General features: G+C 47.1%; 1 protein-coding gene across 1 annotated transcript; it reads left to right on the forward strand.

Moving 5' to 3' along the window:
* Positions 1–2,930: 2,930 nt before the first annotated feature.
* LOC129822559 (interleukin-2 receptor subunit beta-like) lies at positions 2,931–10,150 on the forward strand. Its single transcript, XM_055880883.1, has 10 exons — positions 2,931–4,841; positions 5,853–5,938; positions 6,173–6,293; positions 6,424–6,508; positions 6,774–6,867; positions 7,159–7,295; positions 7,605–7,782; positions 8,040–8,142; positions 8,415–8,487; positions 9,096–10,150. Exons 2-10 carry the CDS (start codon positions 5,869–5,871, stop codon positions 9,801–9,803), a joined length of 1,569 nt encoding a protein of 522 aa, XP_055736858.1. The 5' UTR covers positions 2,931–4,841; positions 5,853–5,868; the 3' UTR covers positions 9,804–10,150.
* The last annotated feature ends 9,991 nt before the right edge of the window (positions 10,151–20,141 follow it).

The raw sequence follows: 20,141 nt of genomic DNA on the forward strand, positions 1-20,141 counted from the left end.
AGACCAGCTGGCTGGTGTGTTTCAGGACATATTCAATCAATCCTTATCCCAGTCTGCTGTTCCCACATACTTCAAGAGGGCCACCATTGTTCCTGTTCCCAAGAAAGCTAAGCTAACTGAGCTAAACGACTACCGCCCCGTAGCACTCACTTCCGTCATCATGAAGTGCTTTGAGAGACTAGTTAAGGACCATATCACCTCCACCCTACCTGACACCCTAGACCCACTCCAATTTGCTTACCGACCCAATAGGTCCACAGACGACGCAATCGCAACCACACTGCACACTGCCCTAACCCATCTGGACAAGAGGAATACCTATGTGAGAATGCTGTTCATCGACTACAGCTCAGCATTTAACACCATAGTACCCTCCAAACCCGTCTCGACCCCGCCCTGTGCAACTGGGTCCTGGACTTCCTGACGGGCCGCCCCCAGGTGGTGAGGGTAGGTGACAACATCTCCACCCCGCTGATCCTCAACACTGGGGCCCCACAAGGGTGCGTTCTGAGCCCTCTCCTGTACTCCCTGTTCACCCACGACTGCGTGGCCATGCACGCCTCCAACTCAATCATCAAGTTTGCGGACGACACTACAGTGGTAGGCTTGATTACAAACTAAGACGAGACGGCCTACAGGGGGGAGGTGAGGGCCCTCGGAGTGTGGTGTCAGGAAAATAACCTCACACTCAACAAAACAAAGGAGATGATTGTGGACTTCAGGAAACAACAGAGGGAGCACCCCCCTATCGACGGGACAGTAGTGGAGAAGGTGGAAAGTTTTAAGTTCCTCGGTGTACACATCACGGACAAACTTAATTGGTCCACCCACACAGACAGCGTGGTGAAGAAGGCGCAGCAGCGCCTCTTCAACCTCAGGAGGCTGAAGAAATTCGGCTTGTCACCAAAAGCGCTCACAAACTTCTACAGATGCACAATCGAGAGCATCCTGTCGGGTTGTATCACCGCCTGGTACGGAAACTGCTCCGCCCACAACCGTAAGGCTCTCCAAAGGGTAGTGAGGTCTGCACAACGCATCACCGGGGGCAAACTACCTGTCCTCCAGGACACCTACACCACCCGATGTCACAGGAAGGCCATAAAGATCATCAAGGACAACCACCCGAGCCACTGCCTGTTCACCCCGCTATCATCCAGAAGGCGAGGCCAGTACAGGTGCATAAAAGAAGGGACCGAGAGACTGAAAAACAGCTTCTATCTCAAGGCCATCAGACTGTTAAACAGCCACCACTAACATTTAGTGGCCGCTGCCAACATACTGACTCAACTCCAGCCACTTTAATAATGGGAATTGATGGAAATTATGTAAAAATGTATCACTAGCCACTTTAAACAATGCCACTTAATATAATGTTTACATACCCTACATTACTCATCTCATATGCATATGTATATGCTGTACTCTATATCATCTACTGCATCTTGCCATCTTTAATGTAATACATGTATCACTAGCCACTTTAAACTATGCCACTTTATGTTTATATACCCTAAATTACTCATCTCATATGTATATACTGTACTCTATACCATCTACTGCATCTTGCCTATGCCGTTCTGTACCATCACTCATTCATATATCTTTATGTACATATTCTTTATCCCTTTACACTTGTGTGTATAAGGTAATAGTTGTGGAATTGTTAGGTTAGATTACTTGTTGGTTATTACTGCATTGTCGGAACTAGAAGCACAAGCATTTCGCTACACTCGCATTAACATCTGATAACCATGTGTATGTGAGAAATAAGATTTGATTTGATTTGACCTAAGTATGATTCTCAATCAGAGACAACGATAGACAGCTGCCTCTGATTGAGAACCTGATAAGAGAATTTCCAATCTGAATGATAATAACAATCAATCAATAGCTCTGACCAATTCCCGAGGTTTGTAAGACCATGGGTATAATAATAATTAGTCAAAGACTTGGCTTATACAAAAGGTTAGTACAGTTTATTCAGAGAACGTTCTAAAGTCAGGAATACAAAACAATTCATTTTATACTGACTTCTCACGCCCACACATTCACACAACCATACGCACACACACACATGCATACAAACAGACAAACAGACGCACACACATGTCCTGCTACCCAGCCGCCAGAGATTAGTGACCTTGTCCTTGAGACACACTCCCTGTTCTTCTCCCAAATCTCTAGTCAGGTCGGCACCAAGCTCAGACAGTCTGTGTTTATAATACCGTAAAGAAATATTGTCTTTACCCTAATTCTGACTAGACTACACATTTATTGATTATGATGTTATACATTCCAATCACTTCCATACAATTATATGTTTCAGGGCGGAATATTCTAATCATTCAATTAACCGATAATTCTCACCTAACAGAACCACACCCGGCCAAACACAAAGAAATACAAAACATAGAAAATGAACATAGAATGCCAACCCAAATCACACCCTGACCAAACCAAAATAGAGACATAAAAAGCTCTCTACGGTCAGGGCGTGACAATTTAACCTTTTTTTGGGGGGCGCTAAACTACTTCCATATATTCTTCCATCATATTTTTAAACTGGTATCGGGCTATCTTCTGACGAGTCTTGTGGGCACCCTAGAGCAAAACGGAGAACACCATCGTGTTCATGAGGTAATAATAGTTTGCATGTGGTGCTTCGTTTTATCGGGCGGACAACAGTTGAAAAAGAACATGTTGCAACTTAACACCCAACTTTTCGAGCAAGACCTCAAAAAGGCCTATAGTTAGCAAACTACAGAGGTGTTGTGATATGATTAGCACACATTCTCTTTACAAAACGTTGTTCTCACCTCCTCCCATCGTACACCACAGTCACCCCCCCCACCCCCCCTGTGGTCTACAGATGGAGATTGTTTTTCTTATTGCCTCTGTACACAAATTACACATAACATTGAGGCCTAGCGCCAACTTCCTGCCAAAAAGCGGACTCTGACCTTTCAACAAGCGTAGTGTGTGTCACCTACACCACCCCCGCCTCTCTTCTTGCAAGCCTCCCTTTACCTATGTTGCAGAGTGAAAAGTACTCAGCCAGAACCCATATATCTGGGGGTGTCAAAGTGCCATCATGGCCAAACCAACGCATTCACTCGCGTTCTGTGAACAAACAGGCAGTTGTTGCGACATAAGCCTGAACTTCACTTTGTTTGTTGAATGCTGATGTGCAGATACACTTCACGGGACCTGCTCATCTCAGTGTGCTAAGCATCTACGACAGCATGCATTTTGTAATGTTGTAACAAGTAGAGGTTTCCATCGGTTTCTATGATTAAAGGAGGATTGTCATTTTCAGTACATTCATTCCACTACATTGATTGATACAAAGCATTTCATGTAGCCGTGTGACATAAAATAGCTATCTACCTATTGCTTATGTTGTTTTGTATGTCACATAATATGTAAGGATGTGATAGAAATCCAACAATGGAGGAAATGGGTATCATGCTGCATGACACCACAGACAAAAATTACTCCCATCTATGAGGAAAAAGCCTGTCTGTCTATGGCTACAAAATGAGATGTCCGATGACCTTTGCATTGTCATACTAACTCAGTTCATCTTTCTATTGCCATTTCTACTTCTGCATTTTATTGACTTTCACAAGGATCTTTTGACTCCACTATCCATTTACTACTAGCTTGAAACCTTTTTGTGCCCTGACTTGCTTTCATGAGGGATCTACAGTATATTGGAAAACCTTTGTATATTTTAACACGTGTCTAATTGTAGGGTATTCACCTTACGCCTTGATCACACCGACAGTGTCATTGCGCAAATTGGGACACAGCATCATCTGGATATGTGTGCAACAAAAGTTCAATATTAACCTTCTGCTACCATTTCTGTCAAACCATCTAGGCATACAGTTTGACATACGTGCGATAAATCCAATCCGACGTATGCACCACACAGAACGCACTGCAACTGCCTCTCCAACGCAAGGTTACAAGGCAAATGTAGCGGTCCATCGGAAATTCATGTGCTTCTGTTGTGCCAAAATGCAATGCCGCTGTCGGTGTGATCGAGGCGTTACTCTGCCAATCTGGTGCTGCAATGTGTGAAACCACCTGACATTTCAGTGTGAACGTATGTCTCTGTTCTAGCCTACTTTACTGGTGCTCGACTGAAACAGGATGCGGTGTATTCAGTAGTTTTACCTTAACACATAAAGGGGCTGAGGGGCCTAATGGCTTTGCTTGTAGAGTAGGTGTTGTAGAGAAGTGTTTCTCAATCCTGGTCCTAGGAAGGGCTACCACATTTTTGTTTTGGACCAAGCACTAATGCACTTAATTGAACTAATGAACTCATCATCAAGCCTTTTAATTTGAATCAGGTGTGTGGGGGCTAGGGCAAAAACAAAAATGGGCACCCCTTTGGGTCCCCAGGACCAGGGTTGATAAACACTGTTGTAGAGAATGGTAATTATATATATATATATATTTTTTTTTTCTTCAGGGTTTTGTGTGGCTTCCTGCAAGACACAGGCAAATGTCAGCCTTAGCGAGAGGTTGTGGTTACGTGTGTCACCATGAAATGTCACTGGGCACTTCAATCGAGAGAGAGAGAGAAAGAGAGAGAGAGAGCAATAGTGATAGCGGTAGGGAGCAGGAGAGAACGATAGAGACAGAGTGAGAGAGAGCTAGAGGCACAGAGAGACAGTCACAAAGGGAGAGAGAGACAGACAGACAGAGACCTACCTGAGACTAAGGAGACAGAGAGGAGAGAGCATCTGCAAAAGTCAAAAAGTAAAAACAGAGCAAAGAAATTAGGAGAACAGAATGAGGACTGTGCTGACACTTCGACCCTGACTAAGAGGGTAAGTCTGACGAGGTAGAGTACCAATTTGTTTGCATGTGCATGAGCACTTACTCTTTGTAAGATTCAACTTAGATTTCAATTTGATTTTTTTTTTAAACAAAAAAAAAAACGTATCATTGAGTATCCCTGTATCATTCTTGTTATCATCTAGGTGTCAGCCGCATCATCGTAATGTAGTAATTTAAAACTAATCCTTTGGGTGGCAGGTAGCCTAGCGGTTAGAGTGTTGAGCCACCAAGAAGGTTGCTAATTTGATTACCCAAGCCAACAAGGTGACAAATCTGTTGATGTGTCATTAAGCAAGGCAATTAACCCTAATTTTCTTGGTATTACTATGGCTGACCCTGTAAAAGAACACATTTCACTGCACCTATCTGGCGTGTGACAATACATCAATAGTGTATGTATATATATATATATATTCTGCTGTTTTATACATGTTTTTTTTACATCTAGGCCAACCTGGTGAGTCTGTCTAACAAGCCCTCAAGTGTTAGTGTTTAGACTGCTAAAAAAACTAGACAGTCTATTGGTACAAACAAACTTGAACATCAGCCTATTCAGGGGAGACAAGGGTACAAAAAGTTTTCTCATTGAGAGTTCAACATTAGGTCATGCAGTAGTCAGCAGTCTCTGGATGAATGTATATTCTGTACAGATATCAATTCAAGAGGAGTTTCCGCTGCTGCCTTTAAGTGTCTACTTAAACTCTTCATGTACTGCTGTCAAAGGGGATGACAGTGGGTAATAATGGTATTGGGCCTGTGACGGAAAGATTTTAATGTTGAATACAATCAAGTCAAGACGTCCCTTATCGGTGTCATGTATTTTCTGCGGTTCTATGCAACTGTTACGCAGGTTTTGTACTGTCTAAATGTTTCTGGTGTCCCAATGCTCCGTTATAACAGCCTCTTCATCTTTAGTTTTCATCATCTTTGTTTTACATTTAAGCAGTGGTGGTAATTGCCAAGACTCTGTAAGTGACAGTTTCTTAATTTTTGTTTTCCAGTTAGACAGTGGTGGTAATGATGTGGTCCATGCTTCACCTGCTGTTCCTGCTCTCTGTCCCACCAGGCTTCACTCACAATCTCCAAGGTAACTAGTGACTTCATGTTACTCTCAGCCTACTCATTCAGATAAGATCTGTGGAAAAAAAACAGTACTTGCACCTTGTGGAGAAACACAATTTATTGATTGAATTGACCCCCCCCCCCCCCCCGCAAAATATAAGTCAGATTTGGGAAGTTGGTGAGTTTGTGGATTTTTAAATGATGTGTTACTATACAGTAATAATATTTTTGGTTTGCCTTTGCTGTCTTTCCCTCCAAGGACTGTTTTGTGTGAATGACTACATCAACAACATCACCTGTGTGTGGAACAGCTCGGCAGTAGATCCAGACGTGGCCTGCCAGCTCCTCGGTACAAAAGAAAACTTTAAGAGAAATCTTTTGTAAGGAATATTTTTTGTCTGTCTTTATTATTACTGCATTACAGAAAATGACGGCATTGTGTTTTGAGGTATAAATGCACCCCTGTGTAATATTGAGAGTTTTACTTTTCATTTATTTTGTTTTGTGTAGCAATAGTAGTTGCAATCTCAAACCCTTGGATAGGCCGGTGCCAGGTCATTCTTTCAGAGGCTGCAGTATTGTCTTTGAGGGCCAGGTAAGTTTTTCCTGATATCAGAATCAGAACTATATACAGTATGTAATTCTCCATATATATGTTATTGTACATATCAATTTCATTGTTTTCTATAAATCTATCGATTCCTATTTTATTTTTCAAAGTAAACTAAATATATAATGTGAAGTATATTTTTAATAAAACTGCTTTGAAAATAAGAATTTTCACACGAATGTAGAACAGACGCAAGGAGTTGATACTTTAATAAACATGTCATCTGCTTTCTGACTGTGTTTCTCTACAGTATTTCAGTTCATCCGAGCACCTCCCCAGCATTAAGGTGGAGTGTGATGGGTCTGAGGTGGTAAACCTCATAAGATACAAACCTATCAACCACAGTGAGTGTCCACCTTTTCAGTGTTCTCTTTTGTCTATTGTACCTGCGAGAGTCGCCTCTCACTAAATAGTCGTTCTTCTTCTTCACTGGTTCATTTGAGAGTTTGATTCTTGCATGGGTACATATTCAATACTGAATCTATGTACCACTATCTATGTAAATGTTGCTTTGGAAAGCATCTGCTAAATGACAGGTCTCAGACAAGATTACCCATCACCTGACTGTAATTCACCAAACCGCCTCCACTTCATGGTAATAGATGACTGTGACATCTCCCTCTGTTTCCTTACAGTTAAGATGCATCCTCCTGGTAGTCCGGTCATCATCAATGGGACTAATGCCACCTGGAGTGCTGGTAGTCCGCTGTCTATGAAGATCAATGAATATGAGTTCCAGGTGAAGATGAAGAGGGAAGACCAGCTATGGGGGGTGAGTGAGACAGACAAACCATTGTGTGGGTGGATGTGAAAGTGTGTGGTATTGGCTGAACACGCAGTATTCCTGCTGAATGAGTTATAGTGAATCTAATTAGTGGGTAGTCATGCATAATACCGGCGCCTGAGTATTTAGCTGTGATTTTTGGCGGATTCTTCGCTTCCATAGACATCAAAGCATGATGTGTGTACATTTGAGTTACACACACCCATCTCACATCAGGATTTCAGCCTAAATAGTTTGAGAGTCTTGTAGCTTTGTAGTGATTATGCTTATTTTTGTTTACCTGTCTGTCTCTGACAGGAGGCCCAGAGTTTGACCAGACTAAAGCGGGAACCGTGGATAGAGCTGGATGTGGAGGAGAGTGGGATTCATCACATCAGGCTGAGAGTCAAGCCGAACAATCCCGCCTCTAGCCACTGGAGTGAGTGGAGCCCCACTGCTTCCTGGACATCAGAGGACGAGGTCTCACCAACCTTTGGTACGTTTGATGCCATGCCATGCCACAAACTAAAACCTTACATCTACTATATGTTCAGTCATGCAGAAGACTCTCTATCCTATCCAGAGAAACTGACAGTCGGTGCATAGTGAAGTTCATGCGGCCCATACAGGGAAAAAAACGAATTTGCTGGTCTCAAAAATTGTGTCAACGACCCATGTTAATTGCATTAAATGCATCCAGATTAATTTCTGAGACCTATATTCCAACCGTGCTCCCGTTCTCTGGTGTTTCAGTGAAGTCCCCGGACCTGACTTTGTGGCTGGTGTTGAGTGGTGCGTTTTTCACTCTCATCGTTGTCATGTTGCTGGTCTTCTACAAAACTCATACAAACAATAGGTGAGTAATGCTTAAAGGTGGATTATATGCGTACATGTATGCATTGTTGGGTCAGATCAGGAGTGAGACCTACAACCTTTGGCTCAGTTAGTTAATTTGGTCTTGTGCCGTGTTGATGACGGGGGCTTGATTTTATCATTGGTTACATAATCCAATATGAAGCAGATTTTGCATTCAGGGCCTTAGGTCTGTTTGGGTATGTAGTGTCAAGTTAATTCTGGGACAGACCCAAGATGGCTTATTAAAATCCATGTTGTTTTGGTGCACTATAGGAAACACCAGTATGTGCCTGACCCCGCCAAGTACTTCCAGCCACTTAACTCTGTCCACGGTGGAAACATTCAGGTACCTGGAAAATACTCCAACTTCCTGCTAAACTTGAAACCTCTTGAACCAATAAAATTCTGTGTATGTGGCTTTATTCACTAGCGTGAATGTTTTCTTGATATGAAAACCTAGTGGACGGCCTAATATAATATTCTGGAACCTGGTTGAGTGGATATATCCGCATTTATGTCCTTATTTAACTTGACTTACTACTTACTTACATTTGATGCTTACAGTTGGGAACAGTCTCTTTAGTTGCCAGTGAAAGGATAGTGTCCAGCCACAGTAAAAAACCCAAGCGAAACATTAGTCATGAGCACAGGCCCCTTGGTGTGGTTTCTCTGTTGGTTTGAATTCCTTGCATGAACAGTTAGATGCAGACATAGACGCGCTCTCTCTACCACATGCACACATTAACACACCAATAATCCTTTGAGACTTACGAACAAGCACACACTGATCTTGCAGCAACTTTCAAAACGTGATACGTGCCAGTGTAGATGCAGTAACATATTTATCCTTTGTCATTTTGCCTAAGTATAAGCATATCTTTCAATTTCACCAATAACTGTGACACTGTACAGAGCTGCGTATACTGACGTGTGTCTCTGGCCCCCCCCATGCAGAAATGGCTGAGCCCCTTGTTTGCTCCAGAGTCCTTCATCACCGCCCAGCCCTGCGAGGACATCTCCCCCGTGGAGGTGTCTGGAACAGAAGTCTGGGACGTCACCGACTCCACCAGCTCCACCACCGCGGCCTTTCTCCTACACTCTGACCCTAACACGCCCTCTGATGGCTGGAACAGCAGCGGCCAGTCCTCCTGCTTCTCCAACATCGGCTACTTCTACCCCAAATACCCCAGCAGCCTCTTCATCGAGTCTTGCCCCGTCTACTTCACCTACCAGGGGGACCACAGCACTCTCTCCGCCACATCCTCCTCCTACGAGCGCCTGGAGCGTCTCGGTCGGCTGCAGAGCCAGCCCCTGAGCCCAGACTCTGGTTTCGGCATGGAGAGCGTAGAGGGGGAGGACCAGGTGGAAGAGGAAGGAAAGAAGGATAAGAAGGAGAGGGATGTGGTTCCAGTGGCCCCTCTTGTCTTACCAGTCTCCCTGCCTGCTCGGATCCCTCCAGGCCCTCACCATCCCCTGAGTCTCCCCCAACTCCCCCTTCATAATCCTGAGTCAAACTCAGCCATGGCGTCTAGCGGCAGTTACAATGCCTGGCCAGTAGAGGCTGCTCTAGGCAGATCCTCCTCAATGACAGTGGAACCCAGTTGTAATGGCTATTTGACCATTAAAGAGCTGCAGAATACCTACAGCAACAAGTCTATTTGAACAATCCATTTTTCACTCAATTTGCATTTTAGTTAAGCTGTTGAACTTATTCTTCGTGCAAGCTATGACACAAGGCTCAGATAATGCAGGTACAAAGTGCCAACCAATGATTTTTTACATGGAAAGTATTGTAGAGTTTCTAAATATGTAGCTTATTCATATTTTTTATAAATGTTGTATATTACTTGTACTACTATTGAGGCAGCTGGTTTGCCAATGCATTGTTACTTTATCTCGGATAGTTAGTGCTGCTAGTTGTGTTTGTCTTTAAATGTGTTCACTGACAGCTTGTTTGTATGAAGACCTGAATAAAACGTCTGACAGAAGAGAAGTGGGTCAGCCTTAAACTTCCTGTGTTTGTGGCCTTAGATAGTGGCGAGGAGTGGGCAAGTGGTCCTGCTGTGTGTGTTCGTGTATGTATGTGTGTGTGTTTGCGTGCGTGTGTGCGTCGGTTCGGACCATTTGAGCAGACACATGCACATTTGTGGCCTGCTGGAGGTCATTTTGCAGGGCTCTGGCAGTGCACCTCCTTGCACTAAGGCGGAGGTAGCGGTCCTGCTGCTGGGTTGTTGCCCTCCTACGGCCTCCTCCACGTCTCCTGATGTACTGGCCTGTCTCCTGGTAGCGCCTCCATGCTCTGGACACTACGCTGACAGACACAGCAAACCTTTTTGCCACAGCTCACATTGATGTGCCATCCTGGATGAACTGCACTACCTGAGCCACTTGTGTGGGTTGTAGACTCCGTCTCATGCTACCACTAGAGTGAAAGCACCGCCAGCATTCAAAAGTGACCAAAACATCAGCCAGGAAGCATAGGAACTGAGAAGTGGTCTGTGGTCACCACCTGCAGAACCATTCCTTTATTGGGGGTGTCTTGCTAATTGCCTATAATTTCCACCTTTTGTCTATTCCATTTGCACAACAGCATGTGGAATTTATTGTCAATCAGTGTTGCTTCCTAAGTGGACAGTTTGATTTCACAGAAGTGTGATTGACTTGGAGTTACATTGTGTTGTTTAAGTGTTCCCTTTATTTTTTTGAGCAGTGTATAATGTGTCATTATTTTTTTGAATAGGGTTTTTAGGGCGGCGCTAAAGTTATCTTCAGAAGTAAACAGTGGCTGTCTCGTGGCTTTTGAGAGTCATGATGGCTTGCAGAGATGATGCGAAAAACGTATGCATTCAGTTGTACAATTGACTAGGCATCCCCCTTTCCCTGTCCCTTACACTTTCTTGTTTTTAATCTGCGAGAGAACCTCTACCCCTGGTGGAAAGACGCTGTAAGGCACACAATGTGTTGCATAATGCTTGCCGTACGATACGTCACAATGTATTGTGCGGCGTTAAGAAGGGTCAGTTTTTTCAACTTTTCTCAAATACATTTGCTCTATTACCATGTCAATTAAAGCTGGAATAGAAAAGTAGTTTACACCCCAGATTTTGATGCCAACACAGTCGCTACAGTCCCATTAGTTTTCATCGCAGCCTCGTTTGAATGCTGCGGTACGCAAAACCTGTACGGAACTGTGTTAGCTATCATTACCCAGATGAGGACGGAAACTAGCAGTCCTCCGTCTACACCCTGGTGCTACCCTACAGAGTGCTGTTGAGCTATTGTAGACCTTCATTGCAACAGTGTGTTTTAATAAATTATTTGGTGACGTGAATATATTTAGTATAGTTTTATCAACCAAAAAAAAGCTTTTGAACTGTTTTACCATTAAAAAAAAAGAAATTCACTGAGGATGGTCCTCCCCTTCCTCTTCTGAGGAGCTTCCACTGGTGTGTATGTACAGTTAAAGTCAGAAGTTTACATACACCTTAGCAAAATACATTTAAACTCAGTTTTTCACAATTCCTGACATTTAATCCTAGCAAAAATGCACTGTCTTAGGTCAGTTAGGATCACCACTTTATTTTAAGAATGTGAAATGTAAGAATAAAAGTTTAGAGAATTATTTATTTCAGCTTTAATTTCTTTCATCACATTCCCACTGGGTTAGAAGTTTACATACACTCAATTAGTATTTGGTAGCATTGCCTTTAAATTGTTTAACTTGGGTCAAACGTTTCGGGTAGCCTTCCACAAGCTTCCCACAGTAAGCTGGGTGAATTTCGGCCTATTCCTCCTGACAGAGCTGGTGTAACTGAGTCAGGTTTGTAGACCTCCTTGCTCGCATAAGCTTTTTCAGTTCTGCCCACAAATGTTCTATAGGATTGAGATCAGGGCTTTGTGATGGCCACTCCAATATCTTGACTTTGTTGTCCTTAAGCCATTTTGCCACAACTTTGGAAATATGCTTGGGGTCATTGTCCATTTGGAAGACCAATTTGCAACCAAGCTTAAACTTCCTGACTGATGTCTTGCTTCAATATATCCACATAATTTTCCTTCCTCAAGACTCCATCTATTTTGTGAAGTGCACCTATCCCTCCTGCAGCAAAGCACCCCCACAACATGATGCTGCAAACACTTCCTCCAAACATAACAATGGTCATTATGGCCAAACAGTTCTATTTTTGTTTCATCAGACTAGAGGACATTTCTCCAGAAAGTATGATCTTTGTCCCCATGTGCAGTTGCAAACCGTAGTCTGGCTTTTTTATGGCGGTTTTGGAGCAGGGGCTTCTTCTTTGAGCGGCCTTTCAGGTTATGTTGATATACTGTTTTACTGTGAATATAGATCATTTTGTACCTGTTTCCGCCAGCATCTTCACAAGGTCCTTTGCTGTTGTTCTGGGATTGATTTGCACTTTTCGCACCAAAGTACGTTCATCTCTAGGAGACAGAACACATCTCCTTCCTGAGCAGTATGACAGCTGCATGGTCCCATGGTGTTTATACTTGCATACTATTGTTTGTACAGATTAACGTGGTACCTTAAGGCGTTTGGAAATTGCTCCCAAGGATGAACCAGACTCGTGGAGGTCTACAATTATTTTTCTGAGGTCTTGGCTGATTTCTTTAGATTTTCCCATGATGTCAAGCAAAGAGGCACTGAGTTTACAGGTAGGCCTTGAAATACATCCACAGGTACACCTCCAATTGACTCAAATGATGTCAATTAGCCTATCAGAAGCTTCTAAAGCCATGACATCATTTTATGGAATTGTCCAAGCAGTTTAAAGGCACTGACAACTTAGTGGATGTAAACTTCTGACCCACTGGAATTGTGATACAGTGAATTATAAGTGAAATAATCTGTGTGTAAACAATTGTTTGAAAAATGGGTTGTGTTATGCACAATGTAGATGTCCTAAACCGACTTGCCAAAACTATAGTTTGTTAACAAGAAATTGGTGGAGTGGTTGAAAAACGAGTTTTAACGACTCCAACCTAAGTGTATGTAAACTTCCGACTTCAACTGTAGGTGTGTGTATGTTTGTGTGTGCGTGCGTGGGCCTGTGAGTTGTGTGGGGGAGGTGTTCTGATTTCAGAGTTTATTTGTGTAACAGATCTAAGGGTGTTTGTGGCTTATGAAAGCTGGGGTGTGAAATTAGGTCCGCTTGTGCATTTGTGTGTGTAAACATGTCCTGTCAGGTGTGTGTGAGTTTGTGTATTAGTATGTGGTCTGACATTTAACTGTGACACCACGTTCCCACCGCTGACTTTGGGTCTTTTGAAAAGTTGTTTTACTTGTTATAAGTCATTGCCAAATCAAATCAAATTGTATTAGTTACATGTGCCGAATACAACAGGTGTAGACCTTACAGTGAAATACTTACGAGCTGACAGTGCAGTTTCAAAAAATATGGATAAGCATAAGAGATAAAAGTAACAAGTAATTAAAGGTACAGAGTCAATGTGCGAGGGCACCGGTTAGTTTAGGTAGTATGTACATGTAGGTAGAGTTAATTAAAGTGACTATACATAGATGACAACAGAGAGTGGCAGTGGTGTGGAGAAGGGAGGGGGGGGGGAAATGTGAATAGTCTTTGTAGACATTTGACCAGATGTTCAGGAGTCTTATGGCTTGGGGGTAGAAGCTATTTAGAAGCCTCTTGGACCTAGACTTGGTGCTCTGGGACAGCTTGCCGTGTGGTAGCAGAGAGAACAGTCTATGACCAAGATGGCTGGTGTCTTTGACAATTTTTAGGGCCTTCCTCTGACATCGCCTGGTATAGAGATCCTGGATGGCAGGAAGCTTGGCCCCAGTGATGTACTGGGCCGCTCCCACTACCCTCTGTAGTGCCTTGCGGTCGGAGGCCGAGCAGTTGCAATACCAGGCAGTGATGCAACCAGTCAGGATGCTCTCGATGGTGCAGCTGTAGAACCTTTTGAGGATCTGAGGACCCATGCCAAATCTATTCAGTCTCCTGAGGGGGAGTAGATTTTGTCGTGCCCACTTCACGACTGTCATGGTGTGCTTGGACCATGTTAGTTTGTTGTTGATGGGGACACCAAGGAACTGGAAGCCCTCAACCTGCTCCAATGCAGCCCCATCGATGAGAATGGGGGCGTGCTCGGTCCTCTTTTTCCTGTAGTCCACAATCATCTCCTTTGTCTTGATCACGTTGAGGGAGAGGTTGTTGTCCTGGCACCACACGGCCAGGTCTCTGACCTCCTCCCTGTAGGCTGTCTCATTGTTGTCGGTGATCAGGCCTACCATTGTTGTGTCACCGGCGCAAATTTAATGATGGTGTTGGAGTCGTGCCTGGCCATGCAGTCATGAGTGAACATGGAGTACAGGAGGGGGCTGAGCACGCACCCCTGAGGGGCCCCTGTGTTGAGGATAAGTGTGGCGGATGTGTTGTTACATACCCTTACCACCTGGGGGCGGCCCGTCAGGAAGTCCAGGATCCAGTTGCAGAGGGAGGTGTTTAGTCCAAGGGTCCTTAGCTTATTGACGAGCTTTGAGGGCACTATGGTGTTGAACGCTGATCTGTAATCAATGAATAGCATTCTCACATAAGTGTTCCTTTTGTCCAGGTGGGAAAGAGCAGTGTGGAGTGCAATAAAGACTGCATCATCTGTGGATCTGTTGGGGCGGTATGCATATTGGAGCGGGTCTTGGGTTTTTAGGGATGATGGTGTTGATGTGAGCCATGACCAGCCTTTCAAAGCACTTCATGGCTACAGAAGTGAGTGCTACGGGTCGGTAGTCATTTAGGCAGGTTACCTTAGTGTTCTTGGGCACAAGCACTATGGTGGTCTGCTTAAAACATGTTGGTATTTCAGACTCGGACAGAGAGAAGTTGAAAATGTTAGTGAAGACATTTGCTAGTTGGTCAGCTCATGCTTGCAATACACGTCCTGGTAATCTGTTTGGCCCTGAGGCCTTGTGAATGTTGACCTGTCTAAAGGTCTTATACTCACATCGGCTGCGGAGAGTGTGATCATACAGTCTTCCGGTACAGCTGGTGCTCTCATGCATGTTTCAGTGTTATTTGCCTCGAAGCGAGTATAGAAGTAGTTTAGCTCGTCCGGTAGGCTCGTGGCACTGGGCAACTCTCAGCTGTGCTTTTCTTTGTAGTCTGTAATGGTTTGTAGGCCCTGCCACATCCAACTAGCATCAGAGCCGATGTAGTAAGACTCAATCGTCGTCTTGTATTGATGCTTGTATTGATGCTCTGTTTGATGGTTCGTCGGAAGGCATAACGGGATTTCCTATAAGCTTCCGGGTTAGAGTCCCGCTCCTTGAAAGCGGCAGCTCTAGCCTTTAGCTCAGTGCGGATGCTACCTGTAATCCGTGGTTTCTGGTTGGGGTATGTACGTACGGTCACTGTGGGGACGATGTCGTCAATGCACTTGTTGATGAAGCCAATGACAGATGTGGTGTACTCCTCAATGCCTTTGGAGGAATCCCGGATCATATTCCAGTCTTTGCTAGCAGACAGTCCTGTAGCTTAGCATCTACTTTATCTGAACACTTTTTTATTGATCTATTCACTGGTGCTTCCTGCTTTCATTTTTGCTTGTAATCAGGAATCAGGAGGATAGAATTATGGTCGGATTTGCCAAATGGAGGGTGAGGGAGAGCTTTGTATGCATCTCTGTGTGTGGAGTATAGGTGGTCCAGAGTTATTTTCCCTCTGGTTGCACATTTAACATGTTGTAACGGTTTTCTTCCAGGGGTGAAGGAGAGGACCAAAGTGCAGCGCGGCTAGTGTTAAACATGTTTAATACAAGAACAAGTGAAACACTACAAACAACATACAAAATAACAAATGTGCAAAACCGATACAGACCTATCTGGTGCAGACCACAATCACAGAGACAGGTAACAAACACCCACAAAATCCCAACACAAAACAAGCCTCCTATATATGATTCTCAATCAGAGACAACGACTACTATCTGCCTCTGATTGAGAACCCACACAAGGCTGACATAGAAACAGACAAACTAGACACACAACATAGAATTCCCACCCAGCTCACGTCCTGACCAACTAAACACATACAAAACAACAGAAAACAGGTCAGGAACGTGACAGACCCCCCCTCAAGGTGCAAACTCCGGGCGCACCCCTAAAACTCAAGGGGAGGGTCTGGGTGGGCATCTATCCGCGGTGGCGGCTCTGACGGTGGACGAGGACACCACTCCACCATTGTATTTGTCCACCTCCTTAGCGTCCCTTGAGTGGCGACCCTCGCCCCCGACCATGGTCCAGGAACCTTCACCAACTCCCCTCTACAACAGAGGAGACAACTCAGGACAGAGAGGTAGCTCAGGACTGAGTGGCAGCTCATGACTGGAGGGCAGCTCATGACTGGAGGGCAGCTCATGACTGGAGGGCAGCTCATGACTGGAGGGCAGCTCCCGACTGGCTGGCGTCTCTGGCGGCTCCCGACTGGCTGGCGTCTCTGGCGGCTCCCGACTGGCTGGCGTCTCTGGCGGCTCCCGACTGGCTGGCGTCTCTGGCGGCTCCCGACTGGCTGGCGTCTCTGGCGGCTCCCGACTGGCTGGCGTCTCTGGCGGCTCCCGACTGGCTGGCGTCTCTGGCGGCTCCCGACTGGCTGGCGTCTCTGGCGGCTCCCGACTGGCTGGCGTCTCTGGCGGCTCCCGACTGGCTGGCGTCTCTGGCGGCTCCCGACTGGCTGGCGTCTCTGGCGGCTCCCGACTGGCTGGCGTCTCTGGCGGCTCCCGACTGGCTGGCGTCTCTGGCGGCTCCCGACTGGCTGGCGTCTCTGGCGGCTCCCGACTGGCTGGCGTCTCTGGCGGCTCCCGACTGGCTGGCGTCTCTGGCGGCTCCCGACTGGCTGGCGTCTCTGGCGGCTCCCGACTGGCTGGCGTCTCTGGCGGCTCCCGACTGGCTGGCGGCTCTGGCGGCTCCCGACTGGCTGGCGTCTCTGGCGGCTCCCGACTGGCTGGCGGCTCTGGCGGCTCCCGACTGGCTGGCGGCTCTGGCGGCTCCCGACTGGCTGGCGGCTCTGGCGGCTCCCGACTGGCTGGCGGCTCTGGCGGCTCCCGACTGGCTGGCGGCTCTGGCGGCTCCCGACTGGCTGGCGGCTCTGGCGGCTCCCGACTGGCTGGCGGCTCTGGCGGCTCCCGACTGGCTGGCGGCTCTGGCGGCTCCCGACTGGCTGGCGGCTCTGGCGGCTCCCGACTGGCTGGCGGCTCTGGCGGCTCCCGACTGGCTGGCGGCTCTGGCGGCTCCCGACTGGCTGGCGGCTCTGGCGGCTCCCGACTGGCTGGCGGCTCTGGCGGCTCCCGACTGGCTGGCGGCTCTGGCGGCTCCCGACTGGCTGGCGGCTCTGGCGGCTCCCGACTGGCTGGCGGCTCTGGCGGCTCCCGACTGACTGGCGGCTCTGGCGGCTCCCGACTGACTGGCGGCTCTGGCGGCTCCCGACTGACTGGCGGCTCTGGCGGCTCCCGACTGACGGACGTCTCTAGCGGCTCCCGACTGACGGACGGCTCTAGCGGCTCCCGACTGACGGACGGCTCTAGCGGCTTGGGACAGACGGGCGGCTCATACGGCGCTGGGCAGACGGATGGCTCAGACGGCGCTGGGCAGACGGATGGCTCAGACGGCGCTGGGCAGACGGACGGCTCAGACGGCGCTGGGCAGACGGACGGCTCAGACGGCGCTCGGCAGACGGACGGCTCAGACGGCGCTGGGCAGACGGACGGCTCAGACGGCGCTGGGCAGACGGACGGCTCAGACGGCGTTGGGCAGACGGACGGTTCAGACGGCGTTGGGCAGACGGGCAGTTCAGGCGCCGCTGGGCAGACGGGCAGTTCAGGCGCCGCTGGGCAGATGGCAGACTCTGGCCGGCTGAGACGCACTATAGGCCTGATGCGTGGTGCCGGAACTGGAGGTACCGGGCTGAGGGCACGCACCTCAGGGCGAGTGCGGGGAGGAGGAACAGGGCTCTGGAAATGCACTGGAAGCCTGGTGCGTGGTGTAGGCACTGGTGGTACTGGGCTGGGGCGGGAAGGTGGCGCCGGATATACCGGACCGTGAAGGAGGACACGCGCTCTTGAGCACCGAGCCTCTCCAACCTTACCAGGTTGAATGGTCCCCGTAGCCCTGCCAGTGCGGCGAGGTGGGATAGCCCGCACTGGGCTATGCAGGCGAACCGGGGACACCACCTGTAAGGCTGGTGCCATGTACGCCGGCCCGAGGAGGCGTACTGGAGGCCAGATATGTTGGGCCGGCTTCATGACATTCAGCTCGATGCCCAACCTAGCCCTCCCAGTGCGGCAAGGTGGAATAGCCCGCACTGGGCTAAGCACGCGTACTGGGGACACCGTGCCTTTACCGCATAATGCCGCCTCTCCGCTTTTGATGCCTCCAGCTCCGCGTTGGGACGGCGAAACTCCTCTGGCTCTGCCCAGGGTCCTTCTCCGTCCAGAATCTCCTCCCATGTCCATTCCTCCTTGTGCTGCTGCTGCTGTTGCTGCTGCCCGTTGCCACGCTGCTTGGTCCGGGTTTGGTGGGTGTGTCTGTAACGGTTTTCTTCCAGGGGTGAAGGAGAGGACCAAAGTGCAGCGCGGCTAGTGTTAAACAGGTTTAATACAAGAACAAGTGAAACACTACAAACAACATACAAAATAACAAATGTGCAAAACCGATACAGACCTATCTGGTGCAGACCACAAACACAGAGACAGGTAACAAACACCCACAAAATCCCAACACAAAACAAGCCTCCTATATATGATTCTCAATCAGAGACAACGACTACCATCTGCCTCTGATTGAGAACCCACACTAGGCTGACATAGAAACAGACAAACTAGACACACAACATAGAATTCCCACCCAGCTCACGTCCTGACCAACTAAACACATACAAAACAACAGAAAACAGGTCAGGAACGTGACACATGTTGATAGAAATGAGGTGTGACGACCCTCCCACTCTGTCTACCGCTTTCTCTCTCTTTAATCTTGTTTCCTTATTAGGATGCTGGTGGGCGGAGTTGGGAGGGTCGTCAGCTACATGGGAAACACCTGGGCCCACTCTCCCAAGATAAATACACCACTTCCCCATTCATGGGGGAGACTCTCTCCAGGCAGATATCTTGACAGATTTGTTTGTGTTTCGGTTATGTTTCATGGTGCTTTTTGGTTGTTTGTGTTAGCATCTTTCAACACCCTGCATTATCACATTCATGCATGCAAAACACTCACTTACACTACTGATTACTGATTACACATCCCATTGTATATTATACCTAGTTTCGTTAGTTAAATAAATATATTTTGGTTACTCCTTATCTCCACGTGGTCTCCCTTTTGTTACGGGCTCTGAGCCGGTTCGTGACAAGTGGGGGCTCATCCGGGATTTTTGAACATATTGGTTTGGGAGAACGTGGAGGTACGTGTTTGGTTTGCGTATTTTGTTTGAATTTGATAGGCCCAGTATTGGTGGCCTTTGTTGTTTGGTTTGTGTGTTGCGTTGGAGAGAGTATAATGGTTAGTTTCCAGGCCCTGCCCAGCCTGGAAACTCTTGTTCTACTTTCTGTTGAGACATCGGTCTGAGGTGAGTAATCGGCTGTGTACCTCAGTGGGAGATTTGGGTAGGGTAGTGGAACTTGCTACCCGGAGCTATAGCCTTTTTACCCCTGATAGGCTTAGCGACCTGTTTCATTTTTGAAATATGTTGGGCATGGTTAATGTTTGTTATTTTTGTGTGGTGTCTGTGGACTGAGCAGTTGTCTCGGGGGCACATCCGTGGCTTGGTGGAATCTACCAGCGTGCTGGGGGGTTTATTTCCATGCCAGCGGGCTACAGTGCGTAAATACCCACCGCAAATCCGCACGAAGACCAGGGTTGAGTTAATGTAGGTTTGGGGAAGCTCCGTATCTCATCTCTCTTCTGTGGTACTCAGGGTGATTGTCATTTCTTGAGTTGTGGTCTGGTGTGCTCAGCAGAGGGGAAGAGTG

Source organism: Salvelinus fontinalis, chromosome 2 (assembly GCF_029448725.1).
Source record: "Salvelinus fontinalis isolate EN_2023a chromosome 2, ASM2944872v1, whole genome shotgun sequence".
Lineage (NCBI taxonomy): Eukaryota > Metazoa > Chordata > Actinopteri > Salmoniformes > Salmonidae > Salvelinus > Salvelinus fontinalis.

What these genes read in the sequence shown, in the direction of transcription:
- LOC129822559 (XM_055880883.1), top strand. Translation starts at nt 5,869, where the DNA reads ATGATGTGGTCCATGCTTCACCTGCTGTTCCTGCTCTCTGTCCCACCA. An exon ending in CTTCACTCACAATCTCCAAG is followed by an intron (nt 5,939 to 6,172) that starts GTAACTAGTGAC and finishes TTTCCCTCCAAG; the next exon opens with GACTGTTTTGTGTGAATGAC. An exon ending in TCCACGGTGGAAACATTCAG is followed by an intron (nt 8,488 to 9,095) that starts GTACCTGGAAAA and finishes CCCCCCATGCAG; the next exon opens with AAATGGCTGAGCCCCTTGTT.